The sequence below is a fragment of the Phaenicophaeus curvirostris genome, chromosome Z, assembly GCF_032191515.1.
Source record: "Phaenicophaeus curvirostris isolate KB17595 chromosome Z, BPBGC_Pcur_1.0, whole genome shotgun sequence".
NCBI lineage: Eukaryota > Metazoa > Chordata > Aves > Cuculiformes > Cuculidae > Phaenicophaeus > Phaenicophaeus curvirostris.
In genome coordinates this window covers 38,097,490-38,121,300 of record NC_091431.1, presented here as the reverse complement: position 1 = coordinate 38,121,300, position 23,811 = coordinate 38,097,490, and the positions used below count along the sequence as shown (strand labels likewise).

The following is a 23,811-nucleotide window of genomic DNA, read 5'->3' as shown; positions in this document are numbered from 1 at the left end:
ATTCCAGATGTTTGCTGAATTTATGTATTTTTTGTCTACTGAATTATGCGTGACTGTACAGAACTGTGACAAGCCAAATGCGATTACCTGGAATTAAAGGTGACTATTTTGGGAATCTTGCTTGACAATGAAACATAGTAATCAATGTAATTCTTAAGTTAATGAAAACAGATTCAAAATATACGAGCTAATCTGAAGAACTATTATTTCATCTTGTAATATACATTGTTCTATGTCAAGTAAGCTGATAACATGCTTTGGAGATTAATTCAGAGAGTTGTAGCAAAGCATAGGAAAAAAAAACAGTGCAGCTAACTGCCCTAAGAGAAAATTGATGCATATTTTTCACTAAAACAAGCCTTCTGATGTCAGCAAATAAAACTGAATGCATGTCTAATCTACCAGTCTACATTTTATAAATTTAAGAATTGAATTAAATCTTAAATTTTGTAAATTTAAGAATTGAAAAATTAATAAACTAATGGACTCTTAGGCAGAATTGCTGCCCATGTTGAATTTAGAAGGAACACTTCAGTCTGAATATTAATAAAGAAATTGTTAAAATAAAAATGCACATAACAAGGGGGGGATTTTGAAAACTCACTATTGCCTTAATTGAGAAAGCTCACCTCTGACAATGATAAAAGTATAGTAGTTTAGCATTCGCTGAGGATGGCTAAAAGCACTGATCCAAGTACAAACATTTCACAATAAAATAGATTTCAGAGGCCAGAAAAGACTGATACTACCACACCTTCTGACTTGGAAAGGATGATACAGTCTGCAGGTCTTCATTGAGGAGATCCTGATTCAAAACCATAATCAGTAGCTGAACTAAAATACATTGTGTAAAAAATTACACATCTGATTTACAAGCTTCTGTCTGTAGTTGATCAGCATTTACTCTCACTGCAAATATGTTTGCCAGTTGTCCTCAAAAGTATCTTTTTTACAATGTTGTGTAATCAGACTGAGAGAACCAGCTGATTTTAATCATAAAATCATAGAATGGTTTGGGAAGGAAGAGACTTTTAAAGGTCATCTAGTCTACCCCCACTGCAATAAGCAGGGACATCTTCAACTCAATAAAGTTGCTCAATACAACCTGACCTTGAATATGTCCAGGAATGGGGCACCTACCACCTTTTTGAGCAACCTGTTCCAGTGCTTCACCACTCTTTATGTCAAAAAAATCTTCCTTATATCTAGTCTAGATCTACCCTCCTTTACTTTACCTCTTGTCCTATCACTAGAGGTCCTGCTAAAAAGACTGTCCCCATCTTGTAAGAATATAAGCCCCTTTAAGTATCAAAAGACCACAATAAGATTGTCTCAAAGCCTTCTCTTCTCCAGGCTGAACAACATCAACTCTCTCAGCCTTTCTTCATAGGAGGTGCTCTAGACCACTGATCATTTTTGTTGCCCTCCTCTGGACATGCTTTAATAGGTCCCTGTCTTTCTTGCACTGAGGACTCCAGAGCTGGATGTGATAGCCAGTTGAGCGGAGCAGAGGGGCAGAATCGTATCTCTAAATCTGTCATGTTTCTTTTGATGCAGCCCAGGATGCCGTTGACTTTCAAGTGCGCTTGTTGGCTTATGTCCAGTTATTCATCCACAAGTACCCACAAGTATGTCTGGGCAGAACTACTCCAAATCCCCTTATCCTCTATCCTATATTGATACTAGGATTGCCCAAACCCACGTGCAGAACCAAGCACTTGGCCTTGTCAAACCTCACGAGGTTCACATGCATGCACTTCTCAAGCTTGCCCAGATCCACCTGAATGTCATCCTGTCCCTCAGGTGGTGTCCCTCACCACTCAGTTTGATATCATCTGCAAATTTGCTTAGGGTGCACTTGATCTCACTCTCTGAGTCATTTATGAAGATATTAACAGTACTGGTCCCAATACAGACTCCTGAGGAACACCATTCATGACTCTCCTATGGATTTTGAGCCATTGACAACTATCTATCTGGATGCAGTCAACTGGCCAATTCCTTATCCACCAAACAGTCCACCCTTCAAATTCGTAAATCACAAGTCTTACGGAAGTCCGTCCAGACGGATTACACCCCTAGCTCTTCCTTTGCTCACTTATGTATTTATTCCTTCATAGAAGGCCACTAGGTTGGTCAGGAAAGACTTTGCTTTAGAAGAGTTTTGCAAGCCATCTCAAATCACTTCCCTGTCATGCACAGCCCTTAACATAATTTCTGGGAGGATCTGTTCCAAGATCTTTTCCAAGGTGAGACTGACAGGTCAGTAGTTCCCAGGGTCAGTCTTTCTACGCTTTTCAAAAACAGATGCAGTATTTCCCTTTTTTCCAGTCACAAGGGACTTCGTCTGACTGCCATGACTTTTCAAATACCACAGAGTGCGACTCTGCAATTGCATCAGTCAGTTCCTTCATGACCCTGGGATGCATCCCATCAGGTCCCATAAACTATGTATATTCAGGTTCCTCGTGTGAATCTGATCTTTTCTTAAAGCAAGAGGGACTTTTCTCCTCTAGTCCCTTGCCTTGAGGTTCATCCACTCAAGAGTTATGGGAAGAAAGACCAGTGAAGACTGACAAAGATGTTGTTGAGTCTCTTTATCCATTGTTACCGGTTTTCATATTCATCCTGGTGGTACACTTTCTTTGACTTCCTTTTTCTGGCTTACATCACCGCAGAAGACCTTATTATTCCTTGCATCCCTTGCCAAGCTCAGCTCCAGCTGACCCCATCCCTACATAACCAGGCAACATCCCTATGCTCTTGCCACGATACCTGTCCCTGCTTCCACTGCCTGCACATTTAATTTTTGCCCTTTAGTTTGACCAGCAGGTCTTGACTCAGGCGTGCCGATCTCTTTTCCCTTTGAGACAGAAGAACTGTGTCCACCACCAGCAGGCCTGGTGCTGTGTAGACCATTTTGTTATCAAGAAGTTCAAAATTCTGCCAGAGATATCAGAGACAGAATCATATATTAATAGACTGGATCCATCTGTTTCTTCAAGTATTTCTGCCCATAACTGGAAGGATGGAGGAAAAACTTAACACTGCTCAGCTTCCATTACCAACCATCCCAAGATCTTGAAGTGTCTTTTGATGGCCCTTGGACTACATGTTGCAGATTTATAGGATCATATAATCATAGAATAGTTTGGGTTGGAAGGGACCTAAAAGATCATCCAGTTTCAACCCTTCCTCCCATGGGCAGGGACACCTCCCACCTGACCAGGCTGCTCAAGGCCCCATCCAACATGGCCTTGAACACTTTCATGGAGGGGGCATCCACAAATTTCCTGGGCAACTTGTTCTAGGGTGTCACCACCTTCATCATTTAGAATTTCTTCCTAATGTCCAGTCTAAACTTTCCCCTCTCCAACTTATAGCCATTTCCTCTCATCCTATCACTACATCTCTTTGTAAACTATTCCTCCCCAGCTTTCTTGCTCACCCCCTACAGGTAAAAGAAGGCCACTACAAGGTCTTAGAGCCTTCTCTTCTCCAGGCTGAACAACACCAACTCTCTCAGCCCGTCCTCACAGTAGAAGTGCTCCAGCTCCCTGATCATCTTTGTAGCCCTCCTCTGGACCTGTTCCAACAGTTCCATATTCTTCTTAGGTTGGAAGTTCCAGAACTGGACACAATACTCACAAGAGTGGAATAGAGGGGCAGAATCACCTCGCTCGACCTACTGGCTGTGTTTCTTTTGATGCAGCCCAGGATATGGTTGGCTGCCTGGGTTGTGAGCGTGCATTGCCAGCTCATGTTGAGCTTCTCATCTATCAGCACCCCAAAGCCTCATTGCCACCCACATGGAAAAGCAATAATGGATAATAGTCCAAGGGTTGTACCAAGACAGGAAGCTTCCTAGGAACAAGGAATTGCTAAGAATGCTGGGTTAGAAGAATGGCTATAAAAATAGAAGGTCTGTTCACAGTAAGTATACAGTAAATCATAACTTTATGTACAAGGACACTCTTCAATTATATGCTATGCAAACCAAAGTAATTTCAACCTGATTACCTCACCTACTCATCTTTCTTTTTCTATTTCCCTTACCTCCACAATGCTTCCAGTTTACATCTCCTATGTACTCAGATGTCTTTTATCCTCTTCCATCTCACCTTCTTTGACAATATACATTCCCCTTCCTATTTGCAACTGTATTCTTCACAAAATTACCTTACCTTCTAGAAGGAAAAATCTGTAGACCTTCTACACAGTATTTCATATGTGCCCTCCTGCCATTGTCTATTTTCACATATCAGAAACTGCAGAAGAGAGACCATCTTTTCTATGTTAGATGTGTCTAAAAAAACTCAACCATAAGTTTTGTAGGTGGTTGGGCACTACTGTAGTAAATTAGTTATTCAAAACAGAGGAGCATAACAGTTTTGGCAGAAGAATCAAGTTCTCTGTGTTTACCTGGTTTCCTGTGCTTGTGGAAATTTAACTGTAAATGAAAACTTAATTTTTAGCCTTAATGAAAATCTATTGAGAAGTTTGCTAGGGCAAAATACAGTTTTATGTATGACATATCTAAAAATACATTAAAATGTGAGCTCAATTTACATTCAGTTTGCTTTTTGACAAGTTAAAAAAAAATTTCTTCCCAAAAAGTTAGACTAGAAAAATAAATTCTTTCTTCCCACCCCAGCAATCTTAAGGTATTCCAGAAACTGCATAATTTTTCTTAAATGAGATGTTAAACTTGTCAAGTGAAGATTTTCCCAACATCAACCTAACTGAAGAAAATTAACTACTTTGCAGGAGAGTGTAATTGAAACTCAAAAAAGATATGAGTTTTTCATATTTGATTTCAGGACTACAGAGACAAAAAAGCTATAACCTGCAATACCATTTACCTCCACTTTCTGTGAAAGGACGTCCTGTGAAAGAGAGATTTGAGGTGGTTTGAAGTTAATTGTGTCTGTAGGTCTAGAAATAAAGAGGCTGTTCAGAAAAACAGTACAAAGTGAAAGTAGGATGGCAGATATTAACTATGGAAATTAAACCATACTTCAAGACAGACAACTTCTTTTTCATCTTCCATGGCTTGTTTCGTAGAGTGGCGATCAGTTTCTTTTTCTCTTCTACCTCTTCTTTCAGCTTGGCCAATTCCTCCTCTGTAATCATCTCCTCCTCAGAGTCAGAATCAGAGCTTCAAACAAAAGCAGGAACAAAAACCATCACCAGAACACAGAAGAGACTGAAGTTTTCACTGAAGCACATACTTGGTGTTAATTCTCATTAAATTTTAGCCCTAGATAAATGTTGCACGAAAGGGAAGACACAGTTCATATGACTTGCTATAAATTTTAGTATGAAAGGCAAAGCCTGCACACAAAGCTCAGAGCTGCAGCAGAGCCAGCACTGCACCCATAGCATCCCTTGGAGAGTGGCTAGTGCTCTTGAAGAAGGATCTGGCAGTCTCTGATTGTTCCTGCAGGACTAACCAACCTCCTAACTAACCAAAGTCCAGTTCAAACTCACAATGAACAAGTGAGAACACTGTAATTGCAGTCATAAAAATGATCTTGTTCACCTCACTTCAGTGTGTCCCAGGAAAGAGAAGAGATACCACAGCCACAGTAAAGGCAAGTTTAAAAAGTATATGACAGCCCATCCACTGATAAAGAAGTAACATTTCAGAGATGGGCAAAAATTCAAAGCCACATTGCAGCAAGGCTGTGATATTTCTTAGCATTTAGAGTAAGCATAATAATGTAATAATGTAAAGTAATAGCATCACCAGATATGTTGTCATTGTAATCTGAAATTCTTTTCCATGCATTGGATTGCAGTATCTTCGGAAACCACTGCTGATTAAGGGAAGATCCACTTTCCTAAAACCTACTAAGATATCCTTTTCAGTGATAAATCATATATCTCACATAATAGCATCTAGGAAATCATTAGAAACAGGCATCTCTTCTTCTTATGCCAGTAAACAGGAAAATGACAATAATAAAAAAAATTAGACTCTGACATCCTGCCCTAAAAACCTGGCAGTGATGAATACCACTAAGTGAGCCCTTAGTAAAAGCAGTTTCATGCATTTGTTTGTATTTGTTTCTTATTATATTTTCTTGTGCTTTTCTTTTTGCCACAATGATGGCAGCAAATGCAACATTATCGCTCTGTGGAATAATAGCATATTTAATTTTATTTTTATTTTTTATTTAGGGATTTTTCATTATTTTCTTTCTCAACTCCTTATTTTAGTCTCTTCATGCTTTTTTCTGCTGAATTTTCTCAGCAATTAAAAAACTACATTTTTATTTATTACATGGCAAGATGTACTCTTCAACAGTACGCAGCACTTGTTTTGATAATTCCTCATGGATTTGCTAGACAGGCTATATTTTTATGCTGCCACGCTTCTCTCACAATCATAGAATTGTTAAGGTTGGAAAAGACCTCTAAAATCACCAAGTCAAACTGACAGCCCAACACCACCATGGCTTCTAAACCATGCCCCAAAGCTCCACATCTATACATTTTTTAACTCCTCTGGGGATGGTGATTCCATCACCTCCCTGGCCAGCCTCTTTCAATGCTTCACCTTTCAGTAAAGAAATGTTTCCTAATATCCAGTCCTAATCTAATCTAATGTAATCTAATGTAATCTAATCTAATGTAATCTAATGTAATCTAATGTAATGTAATCTAATCTAATCTAATCTAATCTAATCTAATCTAATCTAATCTTCTATCCTGAAAGTGCACAAAACCTTTATCTGAATCACAGCTGAACTGATCACCAGCCTATTTTCCTTTTTTCCTACAATGTTTCTCGTTTTCTTTTTAAAGTCTCTTAAAATCTTCTACTATTATTACTTACAAACTTGTCAACTGGTATCCTAAAAGCCTAAAAATATAATGTTCTTGAGGTATCTTCCAGATCACCCGCAGTTTTTCCTCGAGTGTTATGATTATTACTTCAAGAACAAAGTCTTGATCCAGGGTAGCAGTTTCTAATTATTTAGCTCAAACACAAATTTTAATGTTAAGAACTTTGGAAGACAAGCAAAAACTTTGTGGCCTCATTCAATATTATTCAATTATTATTTTCTGGTCTGTTGGTAATTAATGCTCAGTAATAGTTTACAATGGAAGAAAATAACAAGCAAAGGAAAATGGATTGACATATTGAGGCTTGTTGCTGCAACAGGAAATTGCACAGGGGGTATAATTGTCACTGCAGTGAAGAGCCAGCACAAAGAAAGATTTTAGGCATTCTGGTAGGAGAGGTAAATGAAGTAACATATATTGAAATGGGATCATGGACAAATAAATGCAACAGCAGGACTCACTATATTTTTTGGTTTGGCTCCTCCTTCAGTTAAGCCTTTGGGATCACAAACCACTGTAGCGGTTACTGAATGGGGGAAGTAGAATCTCTCTCTCTCTCTCTCTACTGATAAGCATGCCTAGCTCGATTTGCTCCTTTGTATGCCATTCTTAGGACAGAAAGGAGCAAGAGATTGCCAGAATGGCAGAAAAATACAAAATCATTTTCTGAAGAACTCTAGGTCAGTGAGGTCTTCAAAGACTCCAGGCTGAATTAAATGCTTTGGAAAAGTGAACAGTAATATTTCAGAGGGTCTGAGTGGAAGACAGATCAGAAAATCTCATCCCAGTCCTTGGTTCAGGGTTCTTGAAATTTTGGCACCGATCTTTTATAAAAATTTAGCTCAAACTTGGCTGGGAAACAACAACTTGATCTTGTGAAAATTGTCAAGATTTTAGTTCTGCACTGGAAATAAAGCTATGACTTCGGGGTTTTGGAGGGTTACCAGCTTAGAGTTTGGGGGATTTTAGTTTTGGGGAAAGAAAGAAGCAGGAGACATCTCACCTGTTACCACCTTTCTCTGTCATTTTCTCCCCTCCTCTGTCATTTTCATTCTTTTTTTCAGAAAATGGCTCATAAACATATGAAATTTACCTACAATAAGGGTTACCCTGGCTTGAGTTCCCATTCTATCTGACAAGATTTGATCTTTAGGGTATCAGCAGTCCCAGAAAGGCTTGGCTGGTCAGATCCCAAGGTCCTATGCTTGATTTGTGGCAAATCCCTGACTTCCTTCTACCAAAGAGGATATGACTTTGTGGAACGTCTCCATTTCACTCCACTAGCAGTCCTTCTCTGCAGAAAAAAATACATCTGTCTAGTTCTAATTGGGCTGTAATAAATAAAGGAGTCATACTGACTTTTGGTATTTCACAGCTATAAAAGAAAGAAGGTTTTCTGTAAAATAACCATGACTTTATGTTAAAAGAATAGTTTACTAAATTACCCAGATGCTGATTTCTTTTTGTCTTTTTTCTTCTTGTTGGCCTTCTCTTTTTTCCCTTTCTTATCAGGCTTTTTGTCCTGTTTCTTCTCATTTTTGCCTTTCCCACTTTTACCTCCTTTCTCATCTTCCTCATCTCCATCATCTTCCTTGGATTTCTGATTTGTCTGGTTCTTCCTGGCTTTTTCAGCATCTGCATCAGACTCATTGCCCTCATTTTCAGCTGCTCGTCCCCGTCCTCTGCGGTTTCTGTTCCTGCGATGCCCAGCTCTCCTTGCCCCATCTTCATCATCTTCATCCTCCTCATCACCATGCCTGGCTCTCCCTCTGCCATGCCCCCTTCTGGTTCTCGGTGCTGCCCTCTTCCCCCCTCTACCTGTGGTAGAGAGAAATTAAAAACAACACATGAGAGAAGGCAGTATCTTCGAGGGAGAACTTTTCTCTTGCTTCATTCATACAGATAATCAGAAAACATTTGTGTCTGACCTCAGAGTAATCCATACTACTGACCTTTTCCTTTAACATTTTCTTCATTCTCAGCTGCACTGCTTTCCTCATTGTCAACATCACTGCCATCTGTGGAGTGAAAACGAAGGCGAATACACGTGAAGTGTGTGAAGTATGGAACAGCCGCATTCCAAAAGGAATGCAGGGCATTTAAGAAATTCTTGGCAATTACTGCATTGTACTCCCTTATATCATTTCTTAAACCCACCTTTTTTGAATATGGCAAATAATTTTCAAGAAATAAGATGAAGACAGAAAAAATAGTTACCCTTCCCTTCAGCACTCAAATAAGTAAGACCCTCAGTGATGCCATGAAGAACTGTCTCTTATGGAAGAACTATGGAGGACAAGGAGAATCCTCGAGAAGAGACACAATAGCAATATCCTACAATTAGAGGAAAAGAACAAAAGAACAATTTTCCAATTTGACTGACTGGAGGGCATTAATCTTCACAGGTGTAGCAGGGCTGAAGAGCGCAGTCCCAGAAGAAGGGCAAGATGTGCTCTCAGTTCCAACATCCAGATCTCTAAATATAGTTACAAAAGTTGACCTAGCTTGCTCATATGCTATATGGCTGTCTTTTTCTACCACTCATGACATGATAAAAACACTGGAGATTCTAGAGAGAACCTATTGACATAAGCAAGAAGTATTTCTGCTCAGAAACGTCTTTGGTTTGGGTTGGATCTCTTACTTAAGTCTTTCAGTCTCAATAAGCTCAATAAGAGGTGCCATCTCTCCTACCAATCAATAATCAGGAAAGTATCCAATTCATTTACATTGTAGACTTTCAAATTTGGTCGTGCACATACTGAGAAGAAATACAAATACTCCTCTCTCTCATATGTATTTTACTATCATAATTAATTATGTATATATTGTTATGAATGTATTATTTAACATGTCCTTTCTAAAACTGCTGGTATTCACCAGCAATGTTTCTTCAAAAGCATTTCAACAAGTACCTGAGAAGCCAGGAGCCAATAGGTTCTCTTGAGGTATCTTTGAGCTTGTACATGCAGGATAGCACTTCAGACATATCAGTGGAATATATAGAAATACATTGTAGTAGGAAATTAATGAGAAGACAAAGAAATATTAGAAATAGAAATAGAAATCGACAGCTGTCATTCCACTCGCATATTCCATTAAGTTGTCTAATTTCCCCGCTATGCAGACAGGACAGGTGACATGTCATGATCACGTCATGGTTGCATTTTTCAGGCAAGAAGAAACTACAGTTCTCTTCCTTCTTCGCTCACCTGTAATACTTCCGAATTTTAATTTATGTTCTGCCTTTCTCCACCCATTCTCTAGTTCCCTAGTTTCTTTTATAAATTTTATTAAGCCAACAGTGAACCAATCATTGAAAATGTATACACAAGCTGATCTACCTGTGGACTGCTGTAGCTAACTATCTGGTATGACTTCTCAGCTTTAACCAGTATCAAAGAATAGTGTTAAAATATGTAAGGCTTCAAACAAGAAGGAATCTAGGGTCTTGTTTCACTGTGTGCAATAACAGGGAAGGGGTTATTATGTAGAATTTTACAGGCGTTTTTAATCTGGAATATATGTAGGGAGTCCATGTTCTCTCCGCAAAATATTCCATTGTAATTACTTTTTCTATCATTTCCACAGCATCTGTACAACATTTTTTTAAGATAACAAAAATGTTATCATTCAATGTCATCAGTGGAACGTGAAAATATGTGCTCTATTGTTTGTTTAGATATATACCTTCTGTTGCTGACAGTAACACGATCTCCATTTGACAAAGTACATTTCTTTGCTATTGAAAGCTTGCAAAGATAAACAGAGACATTTCTAAAGAGATACTTTGCATTTAACAATAGGGCATAGTCCTTCATTGAAACTAATGCTTTTGGTGATCTCTTCCAGCCAAACAGAAATTCCCAGTGAAGCACTTTAATGGTGCAAGATTGGACGCACTGCAGATTCTGATGAATGCATACAACAAGAAAACAGATGGGGGTTTATCATGTATATTGAAACATGCATTAGTAATGAAAGCACGTGATGCTCAAGTTGGCATCATATCGACGTAGTAGTGAAAGTGGCAATGGACTGTGCCACATAGAGGCTTAAACAGGGCAGAAAATAGCTATTAGGGTTTAATTAACTCTAGTAGTATAAAGAGAACAAATATGATAGTCTGACTCCAACATTTCAGGTAAAATAAAGTGTTAAACTAATTAGAGGTTTTAGGCTGCTTAAAGAAAATACTGGGAACTGCTAGAGGGGACAGTATCTGAATAATTATCTCTGACTGTTTATGTCCTATTATCATCTAAATGCTAAAGCATATGAATGGTTAAGAAAAGATTTTGAAGAAATTAAGAAAAAAACATTAAATCAAACAGAACTATATATTGTTACAAAACAATTCTAGAAAAAAGAATCAGTAGAATCATAGAATCATAGAATAACCAGGTTGGAAGAGACCCACTGGATCATCGAGTCCAACCATTCCTATCAAACACTAAACCGTGCCCCTTAGTACCTTGTCCACCTGTGCCTTAAACACCTCCAGGGAAGGTGACTCAGCCACCTCCCTGGGCAGCCTGTTCCAGTGCCCAATGACCCTTTCCGTGAAAAATTTTTTCCTAATGTCCAGCCTAAATCTCCCCTGGTGGAGCTTGAGGCCATTCCCTCTCATCCTGTCCTCTGTCACTTGGGAGAAGCCAGCACCCTCCTCTCTACAACCTCCTTTCAGGTAGTTATAGAGAGCAATGAGGTCTCCCCTCAGCCTCCTCTTCTCCAGGCTAAATAACCCCAGCTCTCTCAGCCGCTCCTCGTAAGACTTGTTCTCCAGCCCCTTCACCAGCTTTGTTGCTCTTCTCTGGACTCACTCCAGAGCCTCAACATCCTTCTTGTGGTGAGGGGCCCAGAACTGAACACAGTATTCGAAGAGTGGTCTCACCAGTGCAGAGTACAGAGGAAGAATAGCCTCCCTGGACCTGCTTGTCACACCATTTCTGATCCAAGCCAAGATGCCATTGGCCTTCTTGGCCACCTGGGCACACTGCTGGCTCATGTTCAGTCGGCTGTCAACCAACACGCCCAGGTCCCTCTCCTCCAGGCAGCTTTCTAGACAGACTTCTCCTTGTCTGTAGCACTGCACAGGGTTGTTGTGCCGCAAGGGCAGGACCCGTCATTTGGCCTTGTTAAACCTCATGCCATTGGACTCAGCCCAGCGGTCCAGCCTGTTCAGATCCCTTTGCAGAGCCTCCCTACCCTCCAGCAGATCAACACTTCCACCCAGCTTAGTGTCATCTGCAAACTTGCTAAGGGTGCCCTCGATGCCTTCATCCAGGTCATTGATAAAGACATTGAACAGGGCTGGACCCAGCACTGAGCCCTGGGGAACCCCACTTGTCCCTGGCCTCCAGCTGGATTTCACACCATTTCCCACCACTCTCTGGGCCTGGCCATCCAACCAGTTTTCCACCCAGGAGAGTGTGCGCCTGTCCAGGCCAGAGGCTGACAGTTTCTCAAGCAGAATGCTGTGAGAAACTGTGTCAAAGGCTTTACTGAAGTCCAGGAAGACCACATCCACAGCCTTTCCCTCATCCAGCAGCCGCGTCACTTTGTCGTAGAAGGCAATCAGGTTAGTTTGGCAAGACCTGCCTTTTGTGAACCCGTGTTGACTGGGCCTGATCACCCGGTTCTCTTGGTAATTACATGGAATCATGCAGCAAGAAGAGTAGTGTGTATTACAGGCACACCCAAGACCACAAAAGTTATTTCAAGTTATTTCTGTAAAAATTTAAAACTATAGCTCCAAACCGAACTTCAGAACATTCCTGCCTCCACAGTGTCATGCTCATATAGAGATGAAATGTGTTGATATGAAGAACGTTAGAGGCTTGTCTTTTTTCATTCTTGTTTATCCACAGAATGTGAGTTCTCTTCCAGTTCTTAGGGTATGATGTGCAAAGCATTGTACTAGGACTTATTTTTTAAAAAGTCTTTAAGCCAAGGAGAGTTCTCTGATCCTCTGGTTTCCTTGCACTCTGATTTATGTAGTTTTGTCACTAGCATAAAAGCTGAAGCTCAGGCTAGACCTAGAAGTTACTCATGTCAATCTGTCCTGGACAGCATATATGCATGAATTCATGTAAGTTGCATAGCCACCCAACACTGCACCCACAGTATTATAGCTGTCCCTGGAGACTTTTAATTTAGACACTATGTATTAAAGATTGTCTTTTTGTGTTTGGAGATTTTGCCCATGCCATTAAAAGAACAGTGTTGTTAGTTGGTTGCGTATTTGAGGAACAATAGAAATAAATAACCATTACTGTGTTTAACATTATTATCAGAAAGTTATTTAAGGTATATTAACCCTGAAGTGCTTCTCAAAGAGGAAAGCAGGAGGCTAGGCGGCACATAACTCAGCACTTCAGATGCTTGTGGCAAACCCTGTCTTATTGAATTATTGGAGAAGTATTTGAAAGATATACAAATTACATTTCATGGTGACGCTAAATCTAAGTGCAAGTTAGCATTTAATTTAAATGTTCTATAAACCACAACACAGAGAAACAGTAAAGTGCAATCCTCAGGCACTGTATTATCATACTGTAGGAAATCTGAAGAGCATTATTGATGCTCTGGTTTATTAAAATAGATAGTCTTTGATGCAAACCTAATGTCATCACTATGTGGGGTCGTTTTAGGTCTATATAATTGTCTTCTGCTTTTTTAAACAGATCTACATGTGACCCTATTTATCAGAAGTTCAGTGAATCCTCCACTAAAATCAACTAAGTCTCACTAAAGCACTATCTAGAATTATTCGTTGTTCCAGAAAAAGACTTTATAGGACCTCATCTCTTCACAGCATTAATATTCATAGGGCTAATACCAGGTTATCAGGCTTTGAATCAGCTAACTTGAGTTTACATGACCCAGAGCAAACTATTGCTCAGCCCTTAGACCTTCCAGGATACATCATGATGTATCCCTTCCCGATGGAACTTAACATCATTAGGAATATTTGGAGCTACAGTCCATAGCTCCTTACACTCTATGAAACCAAGCAATTTTCTTTTTTTTTTTCACTGTATAAGGGAAACTTTCTCATCTTTCTAAACTAAGGATAGGGAAGTGTAATCTGAGAAAGCTATCATTTTACTTGAGGTCTTACTTATGTTTTAGACTCTAGCCACAAATGAGCTGAGAAGACTAAAGGAGGGCATCCTGAGCATGGGCTCAGGCTAACCTGCAGGTGAGACACTGCAGTGAAAAAAGAACATCAAACAGCTCAGAAGAGAGCTCAAAATGTTGATGTGTTGGCTGGCAATGAAATTAAGGACAGAAAACGACACATATAACCATAGAAGTCTATGCTACCTGACATGGCCATTTAGGAGATCATGGAGGCTATTACATCCTTACCTTATTTTCCCAAGTTATTTGTATATCACTTATCAGAGGGTACTATTCATATTTCAAGTTTTTCAGGTATTTAAAACTTGTTTTATACTGACAAAGTTTTTAGATTTTTCACTGTGAAAGGGATAATGATTCTTGAAACTACCCCATAAAGTATAGCCCACTGTTGCAATATTACTGCTCACATTACTACTGTGTAAAACTGACTGCTGCTGAGGAATTCTGTGTGCTGTTACCACAAAAAAAAAATCAGTAGTATGCAACGTAATATGTAATTCAAAAAATGTTATCAGATTTTATGTATATGTTAGAAATTTCTAGTTTATTAATTAATGCCAAGCCAAGGAAAGAGTCTGAGAATTATAGATTGTGACCACAGGGAAAAAAAGGAATACATTCAATTTGCATGCATGAATTATCTGTTTGTTTTCCATGGATAAGTATAAATTACAAATATCCTACTAAAATGACAGAGACTGAGCTTGCATAGATCAAGCTGGAACTGTAGCACATCATCTGATTACAGTCTTCTCTTTCCAGTTCCTTCTGGGCTGTACTTACACAACATGAGCTTTGAGTGTTGCCTCTGTGCGTTAGGACTTCTCTTAAGGAAAAGTTCCCCTTCAGTGATAAATAAGTTTATTATACAATTTCAGTGCAAGAATTTTAGGCCAAATCTGATTGTGCTATTATAAAATCTACAGAAGGCAGAGGAGGAAGCTAATTCCCTGAGAAACCTGGCAGTATTTCCTGATCTTCAGTAAGGCATGAATAAAAGTTTCCAGGCCACTGTGTCTTACACTGGGAATAAACCCTCATTTTCCTACCCATGCCAAATAAAGACCTAACCATCTAGGGCTATGTCCTACCCAAGACTAGAAATCTGACCAGCTTGCAGGACCCATTGTGATACAAGAAGTAGTTAACTACTGAAAAAAGTGGAATATTCTGATTTAAGCTAAAATAGAATTAATTTTCTCTAGAGTTAGTCTCCTAACATGTTAAGTCTCATTTAAGTAACTTTAATTTTTGAAAGATACACAGAATGTCCCTCTGATAACATGCTTTTTTGATAGCACTTTTTAAAAATGGTGTTCTCCCAGACATTGATGCCTTCTGTTAAGCATGATATGTACTGAACAGATGTGTTTTATTCTGTAATCAACTCTGTTTGCAGTCTTTCTCCACCTAAAAAATGCAAAGTCAGGCAGACAACTGGCTCTAATCAGCAGAGATTTGGCTGTTGTGGAGTTCATAATAACATTAAAATTAGTCCTTGGAAAGTAATAGTTATGCATAAGATTTCTGGGAAAATTTATACATATGCATGATATGCATGTAGGTGGGAAATACATTCTGTAACAAGCTCATCTTACTACACAATTGATGGAATTTTATTACTGTTCCACTGTGTGTGCATTAAATATAAAAAGCACTGTTCAGTAGTTCCAGCCCTGGTACTTAGCAAGACCTAAGAGATTCATTCAGGAATCAGTCTACAATAAAGTCCCTGGAAATTTTCTTCCATGCTGAAGATTGCAAATGTCATGCCTGTTCTATTCAAAAAAAACCCAGTATTTTGGAAAGAGTAGTATAGCCCATGAGAACTGAAAGCACTTCCCATATCAAATATTTGCCTTGCACTTTTGTCAGAAAAAGATATCAGGTGTTACCATTCTACTAAAACGTTTCTTACATCCAGAATAGTGCTGTATGAGTAGAGAAATCTCGCTAAACTTAATATGAAGAATGTTGGACATTTCATACCAAACACAGAAAGCAATAAGAAGAGGAGGCACTGCCTTTCTGCAGTTTCTAGAAGCCACAAAACACTCTTGTTTTCTTAATCTTCCCTGTAAACTACATACAAAAGTAAGACAAGTAACAGAGCTGTCATTGTACTCTCTCAATTTACTAACCAGTGGGAAGCCACACTGCTATGTGACAACTCTCCAACTTACACCCCAAAATTCCTTTCAAAATTACATTAAAATACATTTCTGAACAAAAGATAATGAATTGTGACAAAGGAGATTTTCTATATAGAAAGAATAAGAAGAAAACAAAACTTGCTCACTGTTGAGCTGCATGCACAAAGTGAATATGTGCTTAAGATGCACAATGATAGTTGTAATTACCAGTTCCTTCAATGGCGGTTGACTTTTCATGTTTAGTCATCGTGACTGTATTTCACAGGGCTGCTCAAGCTGCTACCTATATAAGAGGTTGTCTGAATGTTGAGTGGTTCAAGATGAAGTGTACCACATCAACATCATCCCGTCTGTCACTGAACAGATGGCAGTGGTGAAGTTTCACTGACTGAAATACAAGAAGATACTAATTTCCTACGTGATTAAACTTTCATGAGTGTTTAGTTTACTATTTAGGGTTGGCATGCTAGGGTCAAAAGAACAAAAGAAACTGTTCACCTTCCTTATTATTATTATTACTAAAAAAACTAAGTCTCTCCTGCAACGCACATACTTATGACTAACAACATTTAACTGCCTAAGTGCTTTACTGTGCAAGGATGTTTCACATTGTTCACGTGGGCACACTCTGACGCTGTATATAGGTCTACCCTTCAGCATGTGGGGGGTATTACATGGGTATTTTTTTCTTGTGAAACACAGCTTTTACATTAGACATATTTAGACGTATTTAAATTGCATAGTGATTTAAAACATCTTAGCAAAAGGAGAAGGATGTTGATATATGTGCTGGTTTATATTTGCATTTCCTTGCAGTTCCATTAAGACTCCTTGCTTCTGCCTTTATGCAGATATCACAGAATCCTAGAATCTTAGAATCCTAGAATCCTAGAATAGTTAGGGTTGGAAGGGACCTTAAAGATCACCTAGTTCCAACACCCCTGCCATGGGCAGCGACATTCCACTAGAACACGTTACCCAAGGCTCCATCCAACCTGGCCTTGCACAATTCCAGAGAGGGAGCATCCACAACTTCACTGGGCAATTTGTTCCCATGCCTCACCACTCTCATGGTGAAGAAATTCTTCCTAATGTCTAGTCTAAATCTGCCCCTCTCCAGTTTATACCCATTCCCTCTCAATCACTATAAGCCTTTATGAACAGTCCCTCCCAAGCTTTCCTGTAGGCTGCTTTCGGATACTGGAAGGTTGCTACAAGATCTCCTCGGAGCCTTCTCTTCTCCAGGCTGAACAACCCCAACTCTCTAAGCCTGTCCTCATACGGGACAGCCTCCAGCCTTCTGATCAATTTTGTAGCCCTCCTCTGGACCTGTTCCAACACTGCCATATCCTTCTTACATTGAGGATTCCAGAACAGGACACAGTACTCCAGATGAGGTCTCACTAGAGAGGAATAGAGGGGCAGAACCTCCTCCCTCGACCTGCTGGCCATGCTTCTTTTAATGCAGCCCAGGATATGGTTGACCTTCTGGGCTGCGAGTGCACGCTGCCAGCTCATGTCAAGCTTCTCATTGACCAGCACCCCAAAGTCCTTCTCCACAGGGCAGCTCTCAATCTCATCATCCCCCATCCTGTACTGAAACCAGGGATTGCCCTGACCCAGGTGCAGCACCTTGCACTTGGCCTTGTTGAACCTCATGAGGTTCTCACAGGCCCAATTCTCCAGTCCCTCTGGATGATATTCAATCCTTCTGGTGTGGCAACCGCATCACTCAGCTTGGTTTCGTCTACAAACTTGCATCCTAAGTTTACCAGTTTTACCCTGATTCACCTTGTAGTTACAAAACTATACAAGCTTAATGGTGGAATAATGCAAAGATTTAATTCACAAGACATGTCAGGCTTGGAAGTAAAAGATTTGAAACCACTTGCTACAAATAAAATCACATTACAAAGAAAATAAAATGCAATTCTCAATCTGTGTTTAACTAGATAATTTTATCATAGCTTCCCTAGTATTCCTCATCTGGAATTCTTTCAATATGACCCACCCTGAAAAAAGGAGTAAGTGTCTGCAGACATCCTACATTTTCAGATGCTTCTGAGTGGTACTTGGATCTTCTTATCCACATGACTATGAAAGACATTCGTATTTCTTTGGAGCTGTCATTCAGATATCTGAAGGCAGTTTATCTGATAGTTTATCCAGTCATGCTGGCTATCTTACCTTTCCATTTTCAAATTTTAGCATCACAACTTTTTTAAAAATACTGAAAATGTTTTTGGGTGTTGTTTGGACTGACTTGAAATTCAGGTTACAGACAAAACACATCCACGAGTTTAGTCCTATTTCTGTTAGAATATTATGATTCTTTGTTTCAAATATTCCCAAAGAGATTAAGTCTACATACACAATCAGAAAACGCCCGACAACTTTGTTTCATAAAACACGTTTTCTGCATTATTCTTATTATTTCCTTTACAGTATTCTCATAGTGGCCATTATATAACATCCTGGCTTCTGTGCTTTTATATACTTGGGAAAGACTTGTGATGCAAAAAAGAGATTGAAGAAATCATTTAATTCAACTCTGACAATCCATAGCTAGATCATCTCTGCTAGACATAGATTGACGAACTCAGAAAAATAATTGCATTCTAAGAATTCGGTTGGTAGACTTCCATGCTTCTTTAATAACAGAAAGAGAAACATCTTGGGACAAATGAAGAGCATGGCATTTGAGTCAATGATTCTGCAAGTGCTTGCAAAAAGAAGCAGTGAAAGCGAGTACCAAGGCATTTTGCAGCTGTAGTCAAAGTAGGACCATAATCTTCATGGGACTGCATGACTCCATCAGAAATTTAATATTAATAATTCCTCACTTTCATTTATTAGCAACATTATAAAATATTTGTCTGGATATATGAAGAGGAAAGGGACACACATTGAGAGCTGACGTTACTATTACTAACAAAAACGGCATTACATGAATATCAAAGATGCAAAGGTAGCATTAAAGAAAGGTAGATAAATACAAGAATTAAACATCATATATAGAGACTGGGTGTGACCTCTGGGTGAATGTTTGCTATAATATAGATGAACTGCACACTCCATTTCATTTCTGTCTCAAGGTATCCTGACTCAGACAGTGAACAGATTTAGTTAAATATTTTTCCCACAGTGCAATGTTTTAGTATAGACAAGCCTGATCCAGTCAGGTTTGTGGTTTACTTTTGTGACTGCTGGAGCTAGCTGTGTCCATGAGTTCCACCACTTACTGCCCTCACCAGTGTACCACTAAAACTGTCCATGGTACTGCCCTATAAACTGTGTCACTAATCAAAGCAAATAATAATTTTCTTAACTCAGCTTAGTGCAGTGATCCCATCCACAGCACAGTCCCACCAACAATTGTATTAGCACAGAAGATGTGACATGATGTGGGAAAGGGTAGCTAGGGAAAAAAAGGGTGGCAAGAGGCAGAAAAAGGTTGCAAGCCTTTGAAGACAGACTTGCCACTGGAGATAATGTAGCATAGAACTACATCCTGTGTTTCCGTTCAGTCTTGGGGACCAAGTATTAGGCAGAGATTTAGGACAAACTGTGCTAATTTAACTTCATAACATCCTGTTGCTTCTTTAGCACAAATATAAATGACTGCATGTGGACAGTTTTCATTCACACAAGGATCTATTTACAGCACATTAGGTTTGCAAAAAAAGGGCTTCTGGTTTAATTTAACTTTATTTAATAGCAATACAATCAGAACAGCAGAGAGTGTTTTTAATATATAACAAATGATGAAAATGGCCCTAGTGCAGATAGGTTCAGAGAGGCTTATTCAAAAATACATTTGTTGAACACTGCAAATATTTCTGTTGTTAGCAAATATGCCACACCTTTGTTTCTTTGTTCAAATACATATCTCCCTGTCAGAGGCATTTGCTATACACGCAAAGTGCTGAAGCAATTTAGGGACGCAGAAGATCGGTATGGAAACATACAATTATCCTTTTACCACAGCTGAAACTCATGGAAAAATCTGTAATGAAGGAGAAGTGGAAAGTATTGGTCCATGCACCCCACCTTATACTGCTACGCTGATACCCTGTTTGATAGCCTTCTGCCAACCAGACAAATCTATCTACAGGAAAGAGAGATGACTTCAAGGGACAGTGATATAACTATGTTTGGTACAAATATTACTGCCTCAGTAAATCTGCAAGCATCAAACTTTGCCAGCAATCAGCATTTACATTACAGTGCCACAACTTATTCACGAAGAAATAACCACTGTAATTTCTTTCCTGTTGCTTCGGCACATCACCTGCAAACCCTTTCTACCACAATGAAATGCTCTGAATGTTGATTTTCCCATGTTTCTAGATACATTTTACATCAGTTTCTGAACATACTGCAGAATTTAGGGCAATAAACTATTTTCTGTCAGACTTTGTTACTAAAGGTGACTCTTCTCAGGACAGGATTTCAAAATGTCATTTTGTTTTGAGGCACAAAAAATGTATATTCTGGCCTGTTGAAGCACATGGTAAAATCAGGCATTTCTAAAAGTAGATAGGAAGCAAGCTGAAGTCATGGCACTATAACTGTGGGAGTCAAAATGCCTTTTTCTATGTAATGTAATACTTAACGTTGATCGTTCCCTAACCTGATGCATCCAAATGAGTCAGATGAGCCTGAACAGCATTAACTGGCACGCCTGTGCCTACTGTCCTCATTATCCCACATCTTTCCAAGATGAGTGGATGATTATGCCAATCATATCTGAGAGCAGTTGGGGGCTAGGGAAGGAGGGGACTGAGGTATGATGGGGGTTCAAAAACTCCTTGAGGGGCATCATCCTGCAGCAGTGCAGGCAGAGCAAGGCGGACAGTGGTGCTGGGGGAACCCTGGCAAGGGTGGGTAGGCACAGTCAGATGACAAATCAGATATTGATTAATTTCATGCAAGAAATCCTCTCCAAAAGCCAACTCACCTCCTTTAGAAATGTTAGATTCCAAACCAATGTGTTCAGCTCTTGGACACAGATTAGAGAATGTTGTGCAACCAAAACACAAGTAACTGTATTCTGATGCTGCACTGATATTCAAAGAAAAAACAGCTTAAACCTACTTGCAGACAAAACCTTATTTAGGTAGAAGTCTCTGAGCAGCTCATGAAAAGGAAATCTAGCAGCTAAGTCAAAAAACTGCAAAAAATTCCAACAGACTTCTGCAATTATTGTTTCTGAAGCCATTTGTAGCTTTTTCTGACATTTTTGAAATATTATATTTCAATTTTCTCTGAAAAACTGGAAGTTAAGCCAAAAGAAGAGCAATATGTATTTTTCGTTATATTACACATGATCCTCAGGTTCAGAAGAGAAGCATCAGAAGTCTCATGAAGAAGCTATTTTTTTAAAATTCTCTAGACAATAAATGTGGATCTCAAGAATTTAGGGTGATATATATGATTTAGAGGAATCTATTCAAATTACTCTTGATTACTGAATCTATTCAGCTCTTTTGTTAGTCAGATTGATTTATTAAAAGCTTAAAACCAGCTTTACGTTCCTAAACATGCATTAAAATTCTGCCAAATGAAATTTTTATTAGAAACAGAAATATTTAACAGAGTTTCTACATATCCATATGCTCTGGTCTTTAGAGCACTGCTGAAGATTTGCAGCTGCAAGCATTTGGAAAGTTCATCTAAAGATACATGTATATACATATTTGCTGTAATGATTATGATATTTAGAATTAGATAGATCTAATGAGAATCATATTCTAGTCTTCATTCTATCAAAAATTAGTGGCTGACTGAATAGTCGTTAATACAGCTGCTTTACTTAATAACACTCAATATCAACTCACCACCAGTTACACCTGACTGCTTGCAGCACCTGCTATGCTGACAAGTGGGAACACTGCTTAGATAATTGCATTTGCTTAGTAACTGTGGCTGCAATCAACGGAGGGAATCCAGATTTACTTCTTGGTGCAACTATTTATTGCTTTTTTTTTCCTAAAATGAGATTTTTTTAAAAAAACAATGATTGTTACATATCTCTAAGTATTTATTTGTACAGTGAGTTCAGCTGGACCAGCTGAAAAGTACATATTCCTTAGCTAGCATCTGCACCCCACTCTGGTTCCTCTGTTGTCACGGCAAGTGGAAAATGCTTTGAAGGTCTAATGACTCCCCTTTCTTTTTTTTCTTTTTGTTTATTTCCCAGGGAAATTATAAAGCAAAGAGCACCAGAACCATGTTGCACCATGGTTAGAAGTTAGAAAATAAAATCTTCAGTGTGAGGCTTCAGAAAAATTAAAAAACCCTGTGGCAAAAAAGCAAATTCTGCAGAAGAACTGAGGGCATGGTGCCTTCAGCCAGAGGAATCAATCTAGTCATACACCTCTGTTCCATCCTGCCTGTAAAATCAAGTGAGTATAATAAAAATGAAAGGGAGGAATCTAGGGAAGAATAGTGCAACAAGTAGTTGATTCAGTGACAAATTCTTCAACCACTGAATGAAAGATTATTACTAACACCGCCTATTGCCCTCTAATAGACTCAGTGCACGCTTCTAGCAGCTAACAAGTATCCTAGAAGGACAACTTCAGATAAGCTAAGCACACTAGCAGTCTTTTAATGTAGTACTGGATAAATATAGAACTAAAATAATGGAAAGAAAATTGTTTTCAGTAAGGGCACAAACCCAACACAATAGTACTTAGAATCTTCTCAACTACTCATATGACAAACTTTCCATAAAAACCATTTGCTTCTGGGTCGTTACAAGAATATGAATGTATGACTGAAAAGTTATTTTCTAATTCCCATATACACTCAGTCTTAGTTTTGTGAGCTAATGTGCCAAGATGCAATGCCAATCAGTGTCAGTGATAATATCAGCCTTTAATACAGGCACATGCCTTCATTAGGACACACTTTGAAAATATTAACTAATTCTCTACTGACTTCTTGAACAACTGCTAGACCCTGGTAAGTTTTATTATTTAGCAGCCCTGGACAATCTATAGGTTAATGTTTTACCAAGTCAACTGCAGGCTAATGGTTTCCTAAACTATTGAAAATCACTTGAGACACAAATCCAGCAGTTCACCTGATGAGAGAAATAAATGTATCAAGTGAACACAGAGCAAACCAAGGATAAAACAAAATAAAATGTTTTGAAAACAAAACATGAAGGCCTACAAAAAATACAATAGGTACAAGCAACAATAGCTGAAAAAATACTAGTATGTTCCCTTTAGACATACAAAGTGAGGCTTGAAATACATACTTGAAACCATAAAATCAAATTCTCATTGAACCAAAGCTATAAAGTTAAGCACCCTTGGAAGAATGATTTGCAACATAAAAGATCCTTTGAAAAAAGCCTCTATAAATATAACAGAGACTAAAGCATGTCTTAAAATTAATATGATTTGCACAAAATGCAAATCATCAGCTACTGAACAAATGACAGAAAACAAAACTATTATGCTTGCCAGTGAGCTTTTCTTTGCATCAGGTTTGGTAATTACTGAAACACAAAGGCAATTTTATAAAAGCATTTTCAGAATACTCTACACATTGTTCCTCAACATGGCATCATTGTGTCATCATTTATCAACAGAAAATCCTTGAGAGAAACACACCCTCACATTCTAGAGCAGAGATAACTCGA

At 38.8% G+C, this 23,811-nt stretch overlaps 1 protein-coding gene across 1 annotated transcript in view; it reads right to left on the bottom strand.

The window, feature by feature from the left end:
* LOC138733697 (transmembrane channel-like protein 1) overlaps positions 1-16,401 on the bottom strand; it is a 60,398-nt gene extending 43,997 nt beyond the window's left edge. The window contains exons 1-4 of the mRNA XM_069881163.1: positions 16,362-16,401; positions 8,805-8,870; positions 8,298-8,670; positions 5,018-5,158 (exon numbers count right to left, since the gene is read on the bottom strand). Coding sequence (XP_069737264.1) covers positions 5,018-5,158; positions 8,298-8,670; positions 8,805-8,870; positions 16,362-16,401 — 620 coding nt within the window. The remainder of the gene's footprint in view (positions 1-5,017; positions 5,159-8,297; positions 8,671-8,804; positions 8,871-16,361) is intronic.
* Positions 16,402-23,811: the final 7,410 nt, after the last annotated feature.